Source organism: Protopterus annectens, chromosome 14.part0 (assembly GCF_019279795.1).
Source record: "Protopterus annectens isolate FY-2018-M chromosome 14.part0, PAN1.0, whole genome shotgun sequence".
Classification (NCBI taxonomy): Eukaryota; Metazoa; Chordata; order Ceratodontiformes; family Protopteridae; genus Protopterus; species Protopterus annectens.
This window is the reverse complement of record NC_056748.1, coordinates 657,199,039-657,221,033: the sequence shown is the minus strand read 5'-3', so window position 1 is coordinate 657,221,033 and position 21,995 is coordinate 657,199,039. Positions and strand designations below refer to the sequence as shown.

The 21,995-nt window shown below is 41.0% G+C and overlaps 1 protein-coding gene across 1 annotated transcript in view; it reads left to right on the top strand.

Moving 5' to 3' along the window:
- Positions 1-21,995, top strand: part of BICC1 (BicC family RNA binding protein 1) — a 1,908,684-nt gene that overhangs the window by 1,872,947 nt on the left and 13,742 nt on the right. The window contains exon 24 of the mRNA XM_044056407.1: positions 11,110-11,209. Within this exon, the coding sequence (XP_043912342.1) occupies positions 11,110-11,209 (100 nt within the window). The remainder of the gene's footprint in view (positions 1-11,109; positions 11,210-21,995) is intronic.

The following is a 21,995-nucleotide window of genomic DNA, read 5'->3' as shown; positions in this document are numbered from 1 at the left end:
CTTTTATGATGGTGTAAGGCAAGTTGTGATTAAACAAGGAGCATAATCACTAAATACGTCGGGGAGAATGACAATTATGGAACAATTTTCTGGATTAGATACTAATATCAGTCTACGATATTTTTACTTTATCTTGTTAGTCTTTGTAGTGGAATATGTTAATTGGGTTAATCCAAACTCCTGGCTTTGAGAGCATAAGATATTTGCCCGTCAATACAGAAGTCTCCTAATATTTCTTTGGAAACATTATTTGCAAGCTGCAGCAAGGATTAATTATGGTATTTAGATGCATGTGTGGCTAGTAACTATCTGTGGGAGTATGTTTGGCCAAGTTAAGCCTGAGTGTTTAGAATGGAGTTTGCTAAGCACTATTTGTCAGTTGTTTAGGCAGACAACAGCAGTTAAGTGAGTTTGACAGTTATAATAATAATAATATCTGTCTGTCTGTTTTGACTGATATGAAGATGTTTTCTGCTCGAAGGCTCCAAGTATCATTCCAGAATTGGCTATTTGAGGTTTTAATCATGTTTGGAAAATGTCAGGATTAAAGAGTGAAAGTTTAATGATATGTGAGGGGAGTTATTCAGAGATGTGGATGACTTTAAATGATTACTTGCAACTGCTAAGTCAGATTTATTCAGTTCTATGTTACTTTTGAGGACCTAGATTGAGGTAAGTATATATGAGAATGGAAGAGAAAGCTGAGAGTTGTAATGGAGGGAAATAAGGAAGATTTAAGCATTTTGTTCAATGGGGGCGGTGTTTGGCAGAGGAGGCTTTAGATAACTGATGGCTGGGGAGAATGTCAGGGTAGTTTCATTAGAAGTCTGGTTGCCTGTTTCTTAGGATGTGGTGTTGTAAGTTAGTATCTTAATTTGAAGTTGTAGGATAATGGGTATTCTCTAACCTTGGAGACCAATTTGGGAAGGGTTATTTGTAAGGAGATAGTGTTGAGAAAAAGAAAAATGTATGCAAGCTGAGTTTTGGTTGATTTCTTGGACTTTATTTGTTAAAATGTGGTATAGCAGTGTAGTATAGATTTGGTATGTGAAGAGCAAGTGTAGCAGAAGTATTATAATTAGAATTAAGTTGTAAGCATTATATAAGAAAAGGTCCTGATAAGCTAGAGTGGAAGGTTGCCAAGTTACAGCCCTGTAATGATGGTAAGCAGCTGCAGAGGAAATGATGCATGAGGAGAGTAGGATGAAAAAGGATATTAGGTGGTTTTATTTTTCAGGGTGGAAAGCATTATTTAAAAGCTTTCTCTTGGTGTAAGGAAGAACAGTAAAGCTAAGCAAGTCTGCCTTTGCCATCTCAACAAAGGATGCATTAAAAGTCCCATATTTAGTGGCTAGATGTTACCTAATTACAGAGAGATTCTGGAATTGCCATGCTCCACAAAGTGTTAATTACATTTAAAAAATGGAAGGTATATTGGTCTCGTATCAAGGTTCTAAGTTAAATCTTGGCTAGATATTAACAGATTACAGTCTAGAAATCTGTCTGTAATGTCCCCTAAATTTTATAAAACTGGATATGGGATGCATATGGTAGTGCAGCTCAAAGTGACCACAATGTAGTAGTCTGTTAATTAAATTTTATAGAAGAGAGTGCTTTCGAGCTGTGGGAAGGTTAAAGTGGCACCACCTTAGAGAAGTGCTTGTGGGTAGTCAAGCAGTAAATTAACAAACTATAAGAATGAGGCTGCGGTAGCCACAGCAACCTTCAGCCTGCCTGTATTAATTATACATCTGATGTCATTCTTCATCTGTTCTTGACTAATGGGATACAGTTCCAATCCTCTGAACTGTTCCAGCCATCATAAAGCTCACGTCAACCAAAAAACCCTCTCAAGCTGCAAGTCTACCCACAATGCCCTTCTTCACATTACATCAGTTCTCGTTTGCCACTCTTGCGAATAAGACGCGTCAGCCAACTCTCTCATAGCAAAGTACTTTCTTATTATTTTAGAACTAATTACTTCATATCTTCTTTCTTGTTTGAGTGTCCAGTTTACCCTTGAGTGTGTGTTTTGTCTCTTACCGCTGGTAGTTCTCTTTTCCCTATCATCACTGGTAGTCCCTTCTGCATTTTTACCATTGTGGTAACTTTTCTCTGCCATTGTTGGTAGACTTTCTTATGCTTTCAGTGTGTGTGCATGCACTCTTTCTTTCTGTCCTTCTGCCTTCTCTTTGATAGAATATGGCAGAGAAACCTAAATCTTCTACTGCAGGCTTTAAACTGTACATGCCAAACTCGGACTCTCACAACAAATGCGTTTACTGTTTGGGTGTTTCCCACTTGAGTGTGGATTGTTCCATTTGCCAGGGCTTTAGTAATGGAACCCTATCACAGAAAAGAAATTGATCCTCAAAGGGCTCCTTAAGGTCCCTTTCAAGGAAGCCTTGTCCAAGGCCGACCAGTCCTGTCTCTGTCCTGTGGCTGTAAGTCCTCTTGCTTCGTGCCATCATCTCCTTTGGCACCTACCATTAAAAAGCATAAGCATGCCTCTGAGGGTTCCTCCACGGAACCAAAAACCAAGATTCCAATGCTTTTGGAATGGTCAAAGACTTCGGAACCTTTTACACCAGCTACTTCTGTGGTTCAGAGTCCTAAATCTACGGCTCCGACCATCTCTATGGTGCCGATTTTGATGCCGACTGTCCCTATGGCACAACAGATGTGCAGAAGGTAATGGTAGGTTCAGAACCCAGGTGTATACCTATTCGCCATCTGTAGACCCTTTCCATGGACAGTTATCAAGTCCATTCCTAGAGAGATCTGAGTCCCCTTCAGCCTTTTTGGTTGGTCAGACCTTGGCAACCCGGGGTGTTCCCTCTTCTGTTCAGCTCCCTCTCCATTCTGGAGCAGGTGTTTTTTCTCTGCCCACACCCAATTATTCTCCTCCTCTGACCTCGGCACAGAAGTTAGAGCCATCGGCTCTGACTTCCCAGGATCCAGTGACTTCGGCGCCAACTACAGTTTTCTGCTCAACACTGAGTCTGACTCTGGCCCCCTCTGTGTCATCTGCACCATTGGGTCCCAGAACTGTCTCTCTGCCATTGAGCGCAGTGGGTTCGAGTTGGCGCTGAGTTTTTCTGTGGAGCCATCCGTATCTCTTACGGCTACGGCAGCAATGGACCCTTCCTCTGTTCTGTTCTGTGGGGCTCTTTGGGTACATTGTGACCTTGGTTCTGAGTTTGTTGGTCTCAGTTCCAGGCTCCCACTCCTCCTCGGGGGGGGCCTGCCTTTCAGGCTATGGAAAGAGCTTTAGCCATTGCTGCTCCCAGTGACTCCTGGGTTACTGGAGACTACCCCTGTGACCCCAGGTTTTTCAGTTCTGCCACCAACCTCTACTCCTGGACAGTGAGCACCGGGGTCTCAAGACTTGCCTGTCAGAAGCACACCCTCTTCTGAATCCTCCTCAGATGCTCCTGCTGAGGAGCCTCATCAGAAGAGATTGTATAAGAGGAAACACCTTGATTCTCCTGAAGAATCCGTTACTGAGGGTACGGATTGCGATGAAGTGAAGGCTTCCCCATGGTCACCTCCATAAGATGTTTCCTTTGGAGACATTCTTGAGATCCTTTAACAGAGGGGTGACTGGAAGGCCAAAGACCCATCCTCTGAGGACTACCTAGACAGAATTAAGCAATTTAGACAATCTGAAGAGTTGCTTGTATCCTTCGCCAGTGCAACTGTGGGCAGACCAGTATCTAAGATGACTCTGTCCAAATGGTTAGGAGATTACACTTCTTTCATTTGCATGAAAATGAACATGAAACTTCCCAAGCCAGTTAAGGCACATTCTACTAGTTCAGTGGCGACTTTTGCTGTTTTTCATGCCAGAGCTTCCATGTCAGAAATTTGTGCAGCTGCAACTTTGACTAAACGTCATACCTTCATTTCGCATCACAAATTCGATGTGGCCTCCAAGAGGGGGGAGAGCATCCTTTGGTTCTATGGTACTTAACTCATGCCTAACTTCACAACGGGAATGCTCTTGTCCCCTCCTACATAATTTCCTTACCTTAATTACTCTCCACAAGCTAGTATATCTGTAAATAGCTCCCTACAGTCTTATTACTCCTAATAATAACTATAGGAACTACCATATTTTACAGGAACTGTAACTCTTTTGTAATGAAATTTAATGCATTATTCTAACTAGCACCTCATAATACCAATCTATGGGAACTACTTGTTACTCTTTTTTTTTTTTTTAATTCTTGTATTTCATGTATTTTTCTGGAGCTTTTCTCCCCAGGACTCCATTGAAAACGGGCTTTTTGTGGCCCATTTGGACCATCCTGGCAAACAAACTGCAAATAAATAAATAGAATGTCCTTCCACAGGGCCTCCCAGGATTCAGGGCAGCTGGGTACTCTGTCCCATTAGTCAAGAATTAATGAAGATTGACATAATCAGATAAAGAAGTTATGCCTTACCAAAACGTTCCATCTGTGTTGTTCATCTATTTTTGCTTCCCTCCCTTCTGGCCCCTGCTGTAGGTTTCTAGTAGAGTGACATCCTGTCTTGGGCTGCTGCTGTTAGGTATGCCTTGGACAAGGCTTCTGACTTGTACTCTCTATACATTATCTGAATTTCTAATTATTGGCAAATTCGATCTGGGATTATGTGAGGAAGGGTATTGTGGATAGACTTGTAGCTCAAAAGCTTTTTGGCTGATGCAAGCGTTACAATGGCCGGATCAGTTCTGAGGATCGGAAACGTTACCCATTAGTCAAGAATAGATGAAGAGTTACAACACAAATGGAACGTTATGGTAAGACATAACTTCTTTTTTGAATTTGTACCTAACAGTGCAGTTCAAGTAAATGTGTATAACAGAACTACATAAATGTTGTTCCAGCAAAATGATGTGTATCCAAAGTCAGAACATTTGCAGACATTTTTAAAGTGGAAATATAGTGTGCCTTAAGGTCACAAGTGTTAGCTCTATGTCCTCTGCCATTCTTATGGGTGAGTCTGCTTTCCACATTAACATGAAGCTGGAGGAGGAGATGATTTTAGTGATTTAAAATTTACAAAAATGACTGAAGTAAAGATGAAACAGAAAGAGAAAATGTAGTGATCTGCTTTCCACCACCACCTCCAATAGAGACTTAATCCAAAGAGGTGTCCTGAGAAGCATCTTAAACAGAAGGTGAGCAGAAGAGTATTTATCTGACTTGAGAGTGCCCTGAGAGACTGCCTTAGCTTAGCAGGTGTTCTCTAAAGCAGTTTATAGTACTTCAGCTTCAGAAATGCAGACCTTCCCAAATAACTGTGTGTATTCTTCCAGACTTTAGATTAACTAGATACTTTGACAGTCCAAAACGAGCTATTTCAGGTATCCTACAAACCAGTTCTTTGTGTTCCATTTGTCTTTTTTTTTTTTCAATACTACAGGAGTGTTTTTCCCCACTTACTTCATCTGGCTGCATTAATTGTCCAAGTCGCAACTAAATAGAACTGGAAATATGCTTACATTTTTATGTAGTTGCACGGTACACTTTAATCTTTTTATTTATAGGGTACTGAGCACTATATCATTATTTGTTAGTTCTGTTGTTTAGTTTTATTTTATTTTTTTATTTTTAGTACAGATTAAATTTTTACAGTAATATTGTTTTCCAGCTGGTTAGTTGTTAGTGTTTTATTTCTTTTGTTTATTCTTTTATTTTAACTTTTTGTTCTAATAAAAATAAATTTCATTTCTAGTGGATTGATTCAGGTGGACAGTTTTTGTGGGGTGGGTTTTGCTTGTATGGTGTGCCAAAATCTACCATAACACTGTACTGAAGGGGCAATCTGGTTTGTGTTTTATCTTTATTTTTATTGTTTTTGCTCAGCTTAGTGTAGGTTTTTATTTGGGGAAGGTTTTTTTTGTTTTAGATGTTAGGGTTTTTCAGCATTGTTGTTTCTATGTTTTGTGTGTGCAGTGTTTAATTTTTAGCTAGCAGTTCAAAATATGGCAGCTTTAGGGGACTTTTAGTAGTCTTTATGATGCACAAAGGATGTAGATTAACTGTGATACTCTAAGAGAAAAAAAGATGAACTTTCTTTTCTGTGCCTTGAGAATTTCTCTCTCTCTCCTGTTCTTTCAGGTCTCCCACTAGTTGCTGCAGCATTTAAAAAAAGTGTTACAGCCATCACAAACAAAAAAAATGTTGAGTTATTGCTTTCATTTAGATGAATACCACTGCTTAACTTTAAAAGCTAAATGGCACCACTGCTTATCTTAAGAAGCTAAATGGCCTCCAGTTATGATCTGATGTGCTTTATTGGTTTTCATCTGCTCAGACCTTTACATGAACAGAACTGTACTTGCATTCATTGTTAGTTTTGTTTACTTCTCAGGCTGAGTATGAAATTGTTCAGCTCTGATAAATGCTATGTCCTACTTAGCAAATTCAGCTAAGTAGTTGAATGTCCATGACATGCTGAAAGCGTGCGTATATATACAAAATATGCAAGATGTGTTTTTCATTCCATTCTTTAATTGGTGTCCATTGGTGGTAGATATCTACATATGCATAGCATACTTTGTACTGTGTATAAAGATGGACAGTTTAACTTCTCACAAAGGAGGGTGAAATGTATTTACACAGCTGTAACAGATTTGCCAGCTTTTGCTTCTGTCAGAGTTTATTATGTACATCATTTTTGGCATCTTGTTTATACTGCACAGTATAAAGTCAAATGTTACAGCAGTCCTGCCTTCATAATAATCATAATTTTAGTGGTCTGCCTGCCCAAGTAGTAGAGTCATCACAGCATATAAATCTGTAGCCACTTCAAAAGCAAGTTAAAGACCCATCTTAAAAACTTAATATTTTGATGGTCCTCCCAGTTACACACACAAAAATCAGAAAATACATTGATATTTACTAACCTTCTCCACCCAGTTGCACAACTGTCCATGGCATGTACGTAGTGCTGAAATACTACCTGTCCCATAGCAGCGCCACTGAAAGCACAGTATAATTCAGTTTTGTCTGTCCCTTTGGTTTAGCACTACTGTCTCAGGCATTGTTTGTGTCAATATTTCTCTGTCCCTGTAGAAGCCTATCCCTCGCTTATGAATACTGTTCAGTACACAGCGTATCTAATATGCACAAAGCACAATCCTGCTGTTGGTACTCTGGGACCACTGTGTAGTAGACACCTTGAGGATATATGGCAGTTGTCCTTTTGCATTGCCAGTGTCATCACAAAAGTGCCTGCTATCACATCACCTTCCCCTGTCCTGGTGACCCAGACTCCCCATCACATCTTAACTCTGTTGCAAACGTCATATGCTCTGTTTACATGCCAAAGGGTTGTGATGCTTGTGTATCTCCCTTACTTGCTGCTAGCTTCCCCTCCTTCCGCATAACTGCATTACATGTGGATATTTGCTTACTCGCGTCATTTATGAGCTCCAATATAATGGATGCCATTGTAGTGTAATACTGTCTTACCCTTTTGAGAGACTTCATGTCCATGGGTAACAGTCATGCAACTCTGTTAGGTGTGCACATTGCAATTTTATTATTACAGAAGAAGTGGGCACTTTCGTGCCTACCGTACAAAACTTGTGAAAACCTGGCAGATAATTGTAATACTGCTTGTGTGGTATACCTCACTTATTGTGAATCCTGTGATGCTTTCAGATTTGGTAAAATTGTTAGTGCTTTAAAACAGAGAATATACAAGCACACTTACTGTATTAAAATGGGTGCACATTGCAATTTTATTATTACAGAAGAAATGGGCACTTTCATGCCTACCATACAAAAGTTGTGAAAACCTGGAAGATAATTGTAATACTGTTAGTGTGGTATACCTCACTTATTGTGAATCCTGTGATGCTTTAAAACAGAGAATATACAAGCACACTTATTGTATTAAAATGGGTTATTTAACCCACGTCCCAGCCAAGCATGCAGTACAATGTTTAAATTTCAAACTTTTTTATTTTTAGGAAGAGTGGGTATTTGACAGAGAGTTGGGGACTGGAGAGCTCATTTAGAAGTGAGAGAGTTGCAGTGGCAGTTAAGGATAAATGCCATTTTAACTCCTGGATTAAAAGACTCTCATTAACTATGCCCTTAGGTTGCAGCTAGTTTGTTTTGTTTGTCTTTTCGGCTTTTCCCGGTTAGGGGTCGCCACAGCGGAACATCGGTCCGCTAATGATTGGCAGTCAATTTTTATGGTGCCGAGTTGCCAGCCCGATGCCCAACCTTCAGCGAAGGCACGCCCATTCACACATGTCTTTCGGAGGCCACTCGACCGCGGGGAGGACATGCAGACTCCACACAGAAGGCACTCCAGCCAAGAATCAAACAGGAGAACCTCTTGCTGTGAGGCAACAATGCTACCACTGTACCACCGTGGCTGTCCTTAGGTTGCAGCTAGTAAGTTACAAAATATTTTTTCTCAACCGAAGTTTTTTTTAATGACATCTTAGAATTATTTATATGAACTTGTGAATTGTCATTTGTTAATTAAGCTCTTAGGGGTTTTGCATTTTGTAGCTGTAGCTTTGCATTCTTTGTCATGGGATTGATGAACTGATAAAAGAAAGTGGTAAGTGAGTTACTGCAGGTTGTGATGGTATCTTGATTAGGCAAAAGTGCTAAAACTGAGTGCTTAGTTTTTGAATATTAAAGTCCTTTTGGTAAAAGAAAATTACTTGCTGGCTTGTCCTTGGATACTGCGCTGCATTTTTTGCTAACAATTGGAAAGCAAAAATGTTTGTTCTTCTTGAAACAGTTCAGGAGTATTTTTCTATATCATTTTGAAAAGTGAAATTGAATTGCTGCCCGTTCTGTTCCATTTCAGTGAAGCCCATTTGATCAAATTTGGAAGACCAAACAGGCAGTCAACTGCTTCCTTTACTGCATAAGGGCAAAGCCTCCACACCTGTTTGCTGCACTCCTCCCCTCAAACTAATATTTCTTAATGGTCACTAGACCTTGTAGCAAGCTGTAATAGTGTCACTTGGTGGTTCACTTGGTCTTCAGGTATATTGAATACTATGCTATAATTGAAGACTATCCAGGATTGCTGTTTTTCCTTGAAAATTCATGCATTGTAGACAGGCCTTGCTGTTGACAACTATGTCATAGCAGCAGATATGTTGCATCCAGATCATTTTTTCAAATGGAACACAAGTTACAAGTAGATTGTTTTGTGTTATTGGAATTTGTTTAATGTTTAACATACATAAAAATATGTACAATATACAATACTCACCAGATGTATTTTCAGATAATCAGTAACCAGCATTAGTAAATTTAACGTCACTACTACATATGCATGCTTCTCATAAAGAGCAATCATTTTCAAGTGTAATCCTAGCATTTTGCGCCCCCCTCCCCCCAAAAAAAAGTGTTTTATGATGGGGATATTAGATCCTAACTGTCCTAACTTTTATAGTTCTTTTAGAAGGTAACATAAAGGTGGCTTGTGCAATATATTTTATCATATGTTCCCAGATATGTGAAACATGCCATGCTAGTTTAGCAATTACTATTGCATGTTCTTTCTTAGCTGAAATCCACCTGCTTTGAAACTTCACCTATTTGCAACATTTAGTGGACAGGTAAAGTAGTGAGATGATAACCATAACTGAAAGTTTCCCGAAATAATTATATACTTTCCACTCCTGTTTCATGTTCATGTTGAAATGTTTCATGCGCATCTCCAAGTTCTGATTTTGAGTAATTGGAATATTTGTAATTTTTTTTTTTGTTATAAGATGGCAACCGTTTGCCGTGAGTAAAAACAAGTTCAGTTTTGAGCCTATTTTTCTTATTTACACTGAAATCTTTTGTCAGATCTTCTAATTAAATGAGATAAAAACAGAACTACTGTGAACATATTTCCAACCATAGAAAGTCTGGATAGTATCCACATTTTCACTTTCAATGGATATATTATAACGAGCTGTGTTCTTAATCTGTGTTGATGGCATGGTATGTGTTGCTTAGCACATACCTGTCTTTTAAATATATTACTTCTATGCTACCTTTTGCACTCATACTTTTCAAATGTAACTTTGAAGAATGTCTATTGGCAACCATTCTTTCACTGTAGATTGAGCTGGAACTTAAGTCCTAAAAGAATGCAGATGTTGGCTATATTTTATCTAGATAATGTGGTAGTTTACATCACCTTCTAACCTATGTAAATTGCCATTTATAAGTTACAGCTACATATCCTTGAAACTTTTTTTGCAAGGCAATCAAAATGGTCACTTAGTCTTCTTAATCATTCTGCCTTTCATGGTGTTCTGGTATGCATGTATATGTGTATCACAGAGTTATTTTATACTATGCTAATGTGCATTTCAGTTTTAAGCAGTAAGAGCATTTGTGGAAATGGATATCAGTGGAAATATTTTATTGGCACAATTTCTGACATTTATGTGGCTCTCTGATCTAGAGTGAATGTGAAACCTAAAAAAATGCCGTTACCAGAGATGGTTAAAGATAGTTCCTTACATTGCCAACTTGTCTTCTAGTTATTCAGTTGCTAAGATGCCTGTTTACTTCTGAATCAAAAAATTGTAAAAAAAAAAAAAAAAAATAACCTAATTAATCTTCCTCCAACCGAGAGAGAGAGGACCATATGTTTATATTGCATCAGTCATTATTATATAATGCAAAAACTGGGCTTGGTTCTGTTGTGCTTAATTTTACAAAACAAGCAATGTTACTTGTAGTTTTACTTGTAAAATAACAGTTACAGTATGCAATTTTGTCTGTAATGGGATTTTAAAGAAAACTCATTTTGTTGTTTTTGAATTTATATAGGCATACACTGGTAAACTGAGTGTAGGCTGCCCATTTTTCATTTGTTTTGGAAGTATCATCAATGCAAGCTAAACCAACACTTGAGTGAAACGGAACATGTTGACATGTCCATTTCCCATTTTTTTCTAGTGATGTAACTGCTGAAGACAGATGCAGAGTAAAGAGTGAAACAGTTAAATATAGACATTCTTCAGGTCCATATTCTAGTTTTTAAGAAAAAGCAGTGTGTTACGAATGGTTTAGTAAAATAAAAATGCAAATTCATATATTTATTTGTATGTATTTTGTAAATGTCTTTATACAGATTGATCTGCAGACATTCCTTACACTTACAGACCAAGATCTGAAAGAGCTCGGAATTACTACATTTGGTGCTAGAAGGAAAATGTTGCTTGCTATATCAGGTGATAACATTTAACATTTATTTCAGTGCAATATGGTACTTTGTTTTGAAATATTTATACCGTTAGTCCTAGAAAATAGTAATTTACTCTTTAGTTAATCGTAAACTATGATGATACATTTAATATTTCACACCTTAACATTGCCAGGACTAACATTCTTCTAATTCATTTTCTTGTTACGAGTTTGAAATCCAGCAGTCAAAAGTTGGGTAACTATGTAGATCTGGCAATGCAAGTGTTTCTGTAGTGGGGGAGATCTGTTGTTCCTTCTAGTTCTGTCACTTTACAGGTACTTGAAAAATACCTTTAAATCTGAGCAAGAGTTTACCTGCCATTTTACAGATTGGATGCTTACAGTTTATTTTTCTTGAAAGTGATACTGAGTAAATTTTATGCTGGCTACATGAAACATTTATCAGACTAAAGAAATATACAGTGTTGCAGTATTGCTTGAACTCTAGGATATAAAAATTAAACATTAGGAAAGGCCTGGTTCAGATTCACCTAATATGCTTTTGAGAATTTTTACTTTGCGGGAAGGAATGATGAGCAGTTGTGTGTTCAGTAAACCACTGGGTTCATGACTGTGAAGACTGAGGCATACCCTCATCACACACACAAGGTGTGTGTGGGTCTGTATTTCTGCCCTATAGCGTAAATGTCAAGGGGAACGATTCATGGGGTTGGTAATAGAGCCCGAACATATGCTCTGTTATCAGTAAGGATGCATGTCACATAAGCAGTGAACCTAATGGAGAGTTTGGCCAGGATGCAAGTTCATCAACTGAATGATAACGAAAACTAAAGTATCACAAGTATAATACCAAAGAACCACACAGAACGATTACTTCTCTTAAGAAAACATACTTTAATTTTCAGTACAGATCAATAGAGAGTCTTAGGAATTATCAGAAGAATCACACTGTGCTTTTTTTCTAACATAAGGATTCAGTATAATTACAGTTTTTTTTTTTTTTTTTTTACAGTTAAAGAACATCACTTTAGATGCCATTTTAGGTTCTTTCAAGGACCATGTTTTCAGCCTTTGAGATGCAGTTTCCTAATGGAAATTATCTTATTCATGAAGTCATTTGCAGGTTAACCTCAGTATTTTTGAAAGAAGCCAACTTGTGGGATAGAAATTATTTCATTGTGACATTTATACCACAAGCATCTCTGAGGGCTATAACAAGTCGGTCTATGTTTTAAAACATCATGGACTACATATAGGCTGTGTATAGCCTAATGATGGGGGAGTGGGCCAGATATAATCATATCAGAGCACCATTTGCCTGTCATTCACTATTCTGGATGTACCTTTAGAATGCAAGTTAGTTTGAGAAAGGTATGTAATTTCTACTTTTCAAGATCACAATTTTTCTTGAAAGTAAAAGAAAAATAATTTTCCAAAACATTCATGAATACATTATCATATCTTTATTTTGTATTTTTCATTTGAAAGTATTCTTCATTCAGCCATTTTAAATGGCAAGTCAGGTATTTTGTTAACCTGAAGAAATGACTGCTATTTCCTTAAGAGCAATTAATTTTTTTTACATATTGTATGCACATGTGACATCATAGCAACTTGGTATCGTATTTGATACTTGACACTCTTATTTAAGGTTTTGTATGAATGTGGTAAAATGTCCACTGTCATTTGCAATCGAGTTTCCTTCATGGTTTGATTTTTAACAGAATAATCTGATGATGTCCATTTCATAATGCATCACGAATGGGTCTTCGGATCCGTCCTGAGATCTGACTTCAGCCATTGCTTCCAGACATATGATCCAAGCTTCAGACACCTCCTTCTCCCATAATGCCTCATTCCTCTTCAATCTCGTTTGCCAACTTCCAGCAGAGACGTGGTTCCGAGCCTCCAGTCAGTGAAGTAAATTTATTAATTTATTCCTGTATTAATGTTGGCTTTTTCCCCATATCTTTGAGTTAGTAGTTTATTGTTAGTGTGTGTGCGCCGCGTCTGTCTTTGTGTTTTGCTTGTGTCTCAAGCATGTCTAACAAGCCAGCGGGTTCTAATAAACCCTCTGGTTTTTAAGAGTTGTGCCTCTTGTGGGCATCAGTTTTTCCAACTGGATGCCCACAAGAGGTGTGTGTATTGTCTGGGACCGGGAAATTTTGAGATGCCATGCAGTATCTGTTCAGCCTTCAACCCCCATGCCCTTGCTGATTGGCATAACAAGCTGTTCTTGAGAGGTCTTCTCCCAGCTCTGGAGCCCAGACCCCTGTCACAAATAAGTGTGCCCCCTCAGCTACTCCTGGGACCATGGCTTCTGTTCCTGAGAAGCGCAGGAGGCTGTTGGATCAAACGTCTTCGTATCCCTCCTGTTTTTGCTTCTCTCCAGATCCAAGATGGCCCTCAGATCCAGTAGAGACCATGCCGGCCAAGCCTACCTCTCTGCCAAACTCTCTGGCTTCTGGTCCAAGCAGTCAGTCAGAGCCTGTAGAGATAGTATAGATCCACAGCTCCTCACCTCCAGAGCAGACTCGTTCAAGTCAGACATGTCCGGATTGGAAGTCCAGGAGGCATACTCTGCTTGAGAGTAAATCTCCCTCACCTTTCCTGACTGTCCTGCCCAGTTTGTCCACCAGTCAGGTAGACCCATTCCTCAGTCATCTCAAGATCCTCTCGGCTGTCCCACTCAGATATGGATCAGATGATTTTTCTCAAAGCCAACGTCCACCTTGGGGATCTTGCCTTCTCCGACCCACACCGGATTAGTGAGAATACCAACCCCGGTATTACAGCCTCCTCCTCTGATCTGAACTTCTGCTTTGGAGCTGCACAGTCTGACACTCCCAAGTGGACTGTCAGAGCATGGAATATGCCTTTCTTTGACTCCAGTAGTGTCAGCTCCAATACCTTCGGAGTGGATCCCAGATCTGAGATGGTGGCACTGGGTCCTCAAGGCTCATGTCCGCTCCAACCTTTTTGGAGCCATTCTTTACCCTGGGGGCCTTAGCCTTCCATAATTTGGGGACAGTACCTTCTGGAGGTGTCTGATGTGGGATGACCTCATCCTTTTTTCCCTTGTTAGCTTCAGCTCTTGGGGTGGGAGGGCAGGTTCTCCCAGCATTGTTGGCCTTCCAGATGGCAGAGAGGGTCATTGTCTACACAGCGAGATACAGTCCCTCTTCTGTCCAGCTCTACAGAATCCCCTGCAGATCATAGGTTCATAGGTAGATACTAGGCTATCTGCCCGAGGGCATTTATAAGCCTAGCCAGTGTGTGTCGGCTTTCGCCACCCCATTGATTAATGATCCTCTGTCAAGCAGAGCCAATGAAGTGATCCCAGGGGTGTATTTTCTGTTACCCATCCACTCGTCAAGGTTTCTCTTGGAGTGTTACTGAGGGGCTTTGCCTAATGTAGTTTGGAATTTTGTTCCAAAGCATGGGGAGTCTCTGTGACAGGAATTTATCCCTGCAGCATGTTCTATTTATTGTTGTGGCGAGGTTTGGCTTGCTTGAGCGCGTGGCTTGCAATGACTTGGATTTCTTTAGGTGGAGCATGTCCATCAATTCTAAGTTGGACATGGCTTTGTAAGTCAGACAGAGATCACCTCTGAGTAAGCGATATGCCACTGAACACAGCCAGAGTTTTTTCAGTCGGGCTGTGTAGGGCTTATGTTTGAGGCCAGTAATCCTCTTGGTGAGGTACTTTTGTGGTCTTTCTAGCTGTTGGAAGTGTCTTGTGAGGTACATCCCAAATGGGGCATTGTACTCTATGATGGGTCTGATGAGTGATGAGTAGAGGGGCACTATAACCTCTTTATTTCTAGATGCAAACTGTTTAGTAATTGGATGGGCCACATAGAAGGATTTCCTAACTACTTTGGCAATATGATTGTCAACGGAGAGGTTGCTATCTACCTGGGTCCCCAGATCTCTTATTACCTCTTCTGTATTAAGGGGGCTGCCACCTGTGTGGTAATTCTTGGGTGTTTTGTTTTTCCCCAGTGGGATGACTATGCATTTTTTTGGCATTTAGCTTGAGGCCATGACTTTGACACCAGGTGTCAGTCTCAGTAAGGCCCTTTTGGAGGATGTCCGTGTCAGCCAGAGAGTCAATTTTGGCTCCCAGTTTGCAGTCATCCGCAAACTTGGTTAGCCATAGTCCTCCTTTGTTTGCTTGTACTTCTGAGAAGTATATGCCGAACAGTAGGGGTCCTAGGACCGAGTCTTGCGGGACACCACTTGTGACTGGTTTGAAGTCGGACCTGGAGCCTGCTATTCTTACCGTGTGAGTTCTGTCTGTAAGCCAGTTGGCAACTCATCTCATGACGTAGGGGTTTATGTTCAGGCTGGTGAGTTTTTCTGTAATACCTGAATTGGGGAATGGTGTTGAAAGCCTTGGCGAGGTCAAGGTAGGCTGTCTGAACCACCTTTCCCTTGTCTATGGCCTTGGTGACTTTCTCGAAAAAGTCAACCAGGTTTAGTAGGCATAATCTGCCCTTAAAGCCAAACTGGGTTGGGTCAAGTGTTTGGAGGTTCCCAATGTCTTTGTTAATGAGTTCCATGATAATGCACTCCATAGCCTTGCAGACCAGGCTAGTCAGGCTTATGGGGGTGATCATTACCAGGGTCAGTTGTGGCCCCTTCTTTGTGGAGTGGAATAACCGTTGCTGTGCGCCATTCTATGGGTATGTACCCTGTGGAGAGGCTGAGGTTGAACAGCGTGTTTAGGTGGGGGGGGGGGTTAGTTTGTTCTGTAGTTCGTGCAAGACGCAGCCTGGGACACCATCTGGCCCCATTAACGCTGTGGTTTTGGCTTTTGAAAGGGCTGTTTTCACCTTTGCGTCTGTGATTTCCAGGACACTACACTTTTCCGGTATTGTTGTGGGCCCTTTTGGGGGTGAGAGAGGGGTGAAGTTTGCACTGAATCTATCTGCCAGGATGCTGGCAATATCAGTAGGTTCAGTTTATTTTGTGCCTTTTTGCACTAGTTTAGTGCATCTCTGAGAGTTGCCATTTAGATTCTTAACATAGCTAAAGAAGGCATTGCGGTTATCTTGAATCCTTGGCTATTTTTCTTTCGAAGTTAGCCTTAGATGATTTTATGAGGGACCTTAGTTTCTTACTGATCAGGGATGTCTTTCCTTCTTGGTATTTGCTTTTTTTCTGAACAAGTTTCCTCCTATTGTATAGCCTGTTTATGGCTGGGGTCCACCAGACAGGTTTCCTTCTCTTAGAGGAGTGAGTCTTGGTTTTGCTAGGGATGGCATGATCCATGCATCCTTGTAGGTGCTCGTAGAGTGCATTTTTAAAGGTTTCTGCATCTTGGGCAGCATTATCCTTTAGCGTGGGGGCTGTGAAAATTACCACCTCTGTCTTAAGTAAGGTGAAGTTTGCTTTAGAAAAGTTTTTTACTGTGGTTTCCTTAGTTGGGGGTGGTGGTGGGGTGTGGACATCCAGAGTGATTAGTATATGGTCTGATCTAACCAGTGATGGGTTGACCGGTATAGAATACCTGTCTCCCGTGTTGTTGATGACCAAGTCCAATATGTTTTCACCTCTGGTAGGGGAGTTTACCAGCAGATCCAGGGCATTTGAGTTGATGAATTCCAGGAAGCGCTGGGCCTGGGAGTATGTACTCAAGTAGTTTTCTCAGTTAATGGTAGGGTAATTGAAATCGCCCAATATCAGGGTGTTTGGTAGGACCTTCATGTTTTCCAGTGTCTCCAGAAAGGTGGAGTGGTGGTCCTGGGTGATGGAGGGTTATCTGTAGCAGGCCACAATTTGCATTGTAGATCTGCCCGATGTTAGTTGCACATGGATGATCTCAGAGGTGCCATGCTGCACCACTAACCTGGAGGTGTAGGTATCCTTGATGAATATGGATACACACCCCCTCCTTTTGTGTTTCAGTTCATGTTCTGTGGCCGAAACGTGTGGTATGAGTTGTAGCCCAGTAGTGCTGGTGTGCTCCCTGGAACAGGTTTCAGTTACTGCACAGATGTCGACGTTCTCCATACTGAGGAGTGCTTCGAGTGCGTGCATTTTGAGATATAAACTCCTGGCGTTGAATCGCATAACCCTCAGTTTTTTGTTAATTGTGCTGTTTACGGAGGTGGGTTTGACTTTTGAGCCTTGCTTAAAAAAGGCACTATGGGGTAGCAAGAGCCTTGGCCCAGTATTCGAAAGCCTAGGGGTGACAGGTGCAAGCCATCTCTTGCGAAGCAACGCGGCTTGTCGAGCATGTCGTCTCAGGCTGACAGACACTGGATCCCCTTTGAATGACACCAGAAGCTTAGCCAATTGTTGAAATTGATAATTTTTTTCTTTACACTGAGGTATCATTCTTGGTGAGGGCAGGATGCTACTCAGGGTCATACCAGCCTGGACTACATGATCAGAGAGAGCTCTTCCATGTCTCTTCATGTAGTCTAGGGAGGTACGTCTCGGGTCATTCACACCAACATGAACAATGGCAGAGTCATATTTGTAAGAAACGAAACACAAACCAGGTCCAACAAACCAGAACTCCAAACCGTAGGAAATCACTAAAAGTAAAAACTGTAGTCCAAGTGTACTTAGCTATGTGTAAAATGTGCCCTGCATTTTATGTGGACAAAATGGAGCGGAGATTACGAGATAGACTGTATGAACACCAATACGCTATTAATAAACAGAAGTTAGATAATGCCCTAGCAAAACATATTTGTACTAACATAGGGCACACTTTCAAGTTTATAGTTATGGATGAAATGAAAATTGGCTATAGAGGAGGACCAAGGCAACTGTAACTAGAAGAACTAGAGTTAGTTTGGCAAGTTAAATTAAACATTTGCCGCACGCCTGGGTTAAATGATACTTGTTCTATTTCAAGTATTTTAAGACTTAGAAGTCTTAGAAAATAAATATTTACAATAATGGAGTGTAAAATAATCCCTTTAATGAATATACACATAATATGTGTACACATTTTTAGATATATATTCTTTGTTCAATATCTTTTCGTGCAATATGTAATATTAATTGTTTACTAATATATATATATTCTTTACTTTATAAAAAATTGTTTAAATCATTTATTAAGTTGTAATAGAAGTAGGAGCAGATTTTGTATATTCTTGTACTGTGTAGGTTGATATGAAAGTATATGCGTTCTTGGTTTTATTTTACTATGCCTTTAAATATGTGACTAATTGGTAACAGCTGAATATTTAAGTGGCGGTCTTTTTAACTTGAACACTGTTTTCTAAAAAAGTCTCGTTTTTACAGTAGACGAAAAGCGCTTAAAATAAAGGTTTTTTTCTTTTTAGCCCTTACTACTTGGACTACAGTTTTTACTTTTAGTGATTTCCTACGGTTTGGAGTTCTGGTTTGTTGGACCTGGTTTGTGTTTAGTTTCTTAAGCTTGTTTGCCGTTTTTTGTGCTTCAGAGTCATATTTGTACTTGTTCTGGAGTGACCTGAGTGCTTGTTATGTGGTGGATTCTGGCTCCCGACAGGAAGCTAACAGTAACCTTCTGCTTGTCCAGCCTAGTGAGTGGGACGTCAGTGTGCCTGACTATAGAGTCGCCTATTAGTGTGTTGGGTACGTTATTTCGCCTTAAGGGCAGTGATTGTGCAGCACACTGATTTTGTGTTTTATGTGTTGTCTGATTTGTGACAGGAGGTGCAGGTTGTTTAGGTGTCTGCTTTGGAGGTCTCTGATGCTTTTGCAGGTTTTTATTTAGAGCCTCCAAGTATGATTTTGTGTATTTGTGTATTTTTTGCCAGTGCTGATTTAGTAAGTCTGTGTGGCTGGAGGTGTGGTGCAAGTGTTAACCTTCTCCTTTTGACTGTCTGTTCCAGTCTTGGGTGGAGACAGCTTAGCCTCCAGTTTGGCTGTATAATTGCATCTCCCGCATATGTTGGTGTTTTGTGGTAGGAGGAGAGCTTTGCTGCCATCCATCCAGTCCATTGTCAGTCCCTGGAGAGCCTCCAGCCTACCCTTTAGCAAGGGTTCCCCGGTCTTCAGAGTCCTCCTTTTAAGTACCCCGTTTGAAGAGGTCCCTTGGAAGCAAGAGGAAGCACCTAAACTCCCCTTTTGAGTCATTGACAGAAGACACTGATTTCGATGAAGGGGAGGGGTCCCCCTAATTATATTTCCTTTGGGGGTATCTTAGAAATTCTGAAGCAAAAGGGTGTCTGGTCTTCCCAACCCCCTTCCTTGCAGGAGTCAGTGTTCCTGGAGGCATTCGGACAGGCCCTTTTACATCCTGGGTGCCCCCCTCACCAGTGGACCAGCTCATTGACCTTATCGCCTGCCAAGCTTGGATGGAGCCTGACACCATGGAGCCCATACCCAAATGCGTGGACAAATCTCTTAGTTCCCCCCATTCACTTCTCTTATTTGGAGTAAAGATGTCGCAGTTGATGCCATTGTGATATCAGCAGCCACTAAGAAGGAGCTAGCTGAGCAGAGCACCACTGTTCATTCCCCAAACAAGGAGTTTCGGGCTTTGGACAGGCATGAGAAGCACGTGTATGTCTCAGCCACCAATACGCTGAGAGCATTGAATTAGATGGCACACTTCACATGCCTTCAGAGATCTGATTAAGGAAATCTCTACCTCTGTGATGCACTCACTGTTGGAGGAGGACCTGAAGAAGGTTTCTCCCCAGTAATTAACTCAGCACAGCTCCTCGTGGTGTCCTGCAGAGCGATTCAAGCAGCAGAGAGCGAAAGAAGTGACTTTTTCTTGATATAAGTATATTTTTTTGGCTTTTCAAGTGTTTACTGTTTAGCGACTGCATTTTCGCCTGTTTGCTACTAGTTTACTGCCTTTAAAACTGCTTTTTTGTATCTGAACTGTTATTTGCACTTTAAAGTTTCCATTTGTTGATAATTGTACCTGTAGGCTACACACTCACGTGCGCTAGCCGATTTAAAGCATTTATAAGCATTTATTGACTGTTTCTCTACTGTCTGTAAAAAAAAAAAAAAAACAAAAAAAATCTCTTGTTACCCGCTTTTACTGAGCTAGAATAGTCCAGTATCAGAGCTTGCTGATCTCTGCCATATCCATACTTGGGAAAGAGGAAGCTTCTTTGTTCACCAGTGAGAGTGGGGAGCAGTGAGCAAGCCTATTTTCCCATTTTGGAGTGGTCTCAGCCAGTAACTAGTAGTCGATTGGCCATTTTGGGTCAATTCCTAACTTTTTTCAACCCCCTGCTATAAAGCACGTTGCCACAGGAGCACACAAGAGCAGCGGCGGTTAATCAAGGTTAAACTATTCAGGCTACCTAAAGTCCACTCCTCATTTTTTCCCTTAGAACAGCTCTTCTTAAACTCTGCTTGTAATCTAACCAGCCTATTCTCTATCTGAAAAGGTTAGCTCTACTAGATTTCAAAGTAGTCTATTTCTCTATCTGGAAAGCTTAGCACTTGCTCCTAAAGAACTTTTTACTCAGATATAGCACTTTTTTTTATACATAGTACCCCACCAGCCTAAAACCCCTTTTTAGATCACCCACACCCCTCTAAGTCGTTTTCTAACCGAATTACACAAAGTTTTGTTTTTTTTTCCCTTCTAGCATGTCGGGGGGTCAGTTACTAGCGTCCTCTCCTGCCCAGTTGGTGAATCTGGGAATATTGAGGCAATGTTACAATTGCCTCATATACACAGACAAACCCTCTCCTCCCACATAACACAAATACTTGCGAGAGATGCAGCTATTTAGCCAAACTGGAGGCTGAGCTCTCTCAACTCAGGGCTGGCAAGACCAGACAGGAGGAGAAGGCAACTACACACACCACAAAACCAGCCTCACATAATGCTACCACACCACTGAATCAAACACATAAACACACAAAGACATACTCGGAGGCTCTGAGTAAAAATTTACCTAAACAGCAGAGGCCTCCAAAGCAGACACCCAAACAACTGCTACCTCAAGACACCCCACAACCAACACATAAACCACAAAATCAGTGTGCAAAGCAGTCAGAGCCCTTAAGGCCAAATACAACACCAAACATACTTGTCATAGGTGACTCCATAGTCAGACACACTGATGTCCCACTCACCAGGCTGAACAAGGAGAGGGTCACAGTAAGCTGCCTATCGGGTGCTAGAATCCGCCACATAACACAAGCACTCGGGTCACTCCACGGCAAGTACAAATATGACACAGTCATTGTCCATGCTGGTGTGAACGACCTGAAACGTACCTCCCTGGACTACATGAAAAGAGACATAGAGGAGCTCTCTAATTATGTAGCCCAGGCAGGTATGACCCTGACCCTGACCCTGAGCAGTATCCTTCCTTCACCAAGAATGATGCCACAATATAGAGACAAAATGATCAGCTTTAACAATTGGCTTAATGTCTGGTGTCATTCAAAGGGGATCCAGTGTCTGCCTGGGATGACATGCTTGACAAGTCACGCTGTTTCGCAAGGGACGGCTTGCACCTGTCACCCCTGGGATTCCGGATATTGGCTAAGGCTCTTGCCACCCCCATAGTGCCTTTTTTAGGCAAGGCTCAAATTCTAAACCTACCACCCTAGAAAACAAAAATGGGAAGAAACTGAGGGTAATGCTGCTCAATGCCCGAAGTCTAAATCTCAAAATGCACGCACTCGAGGCCCTTCTCAGTATGGAGAACATCGATGTCTGTGCTGCAACTGAAACCTGGTTCAAGGCTCCTGAGAGCACCCCGGCATTATTAGGTTTTACCTCATATCATGCGTTCCGGCCCCAAAACCCGGACCACACCACAAAAGGAGGGGGTGTATCCATATTCATAAAGGATACCCACACCTCCAGGTTGGTGG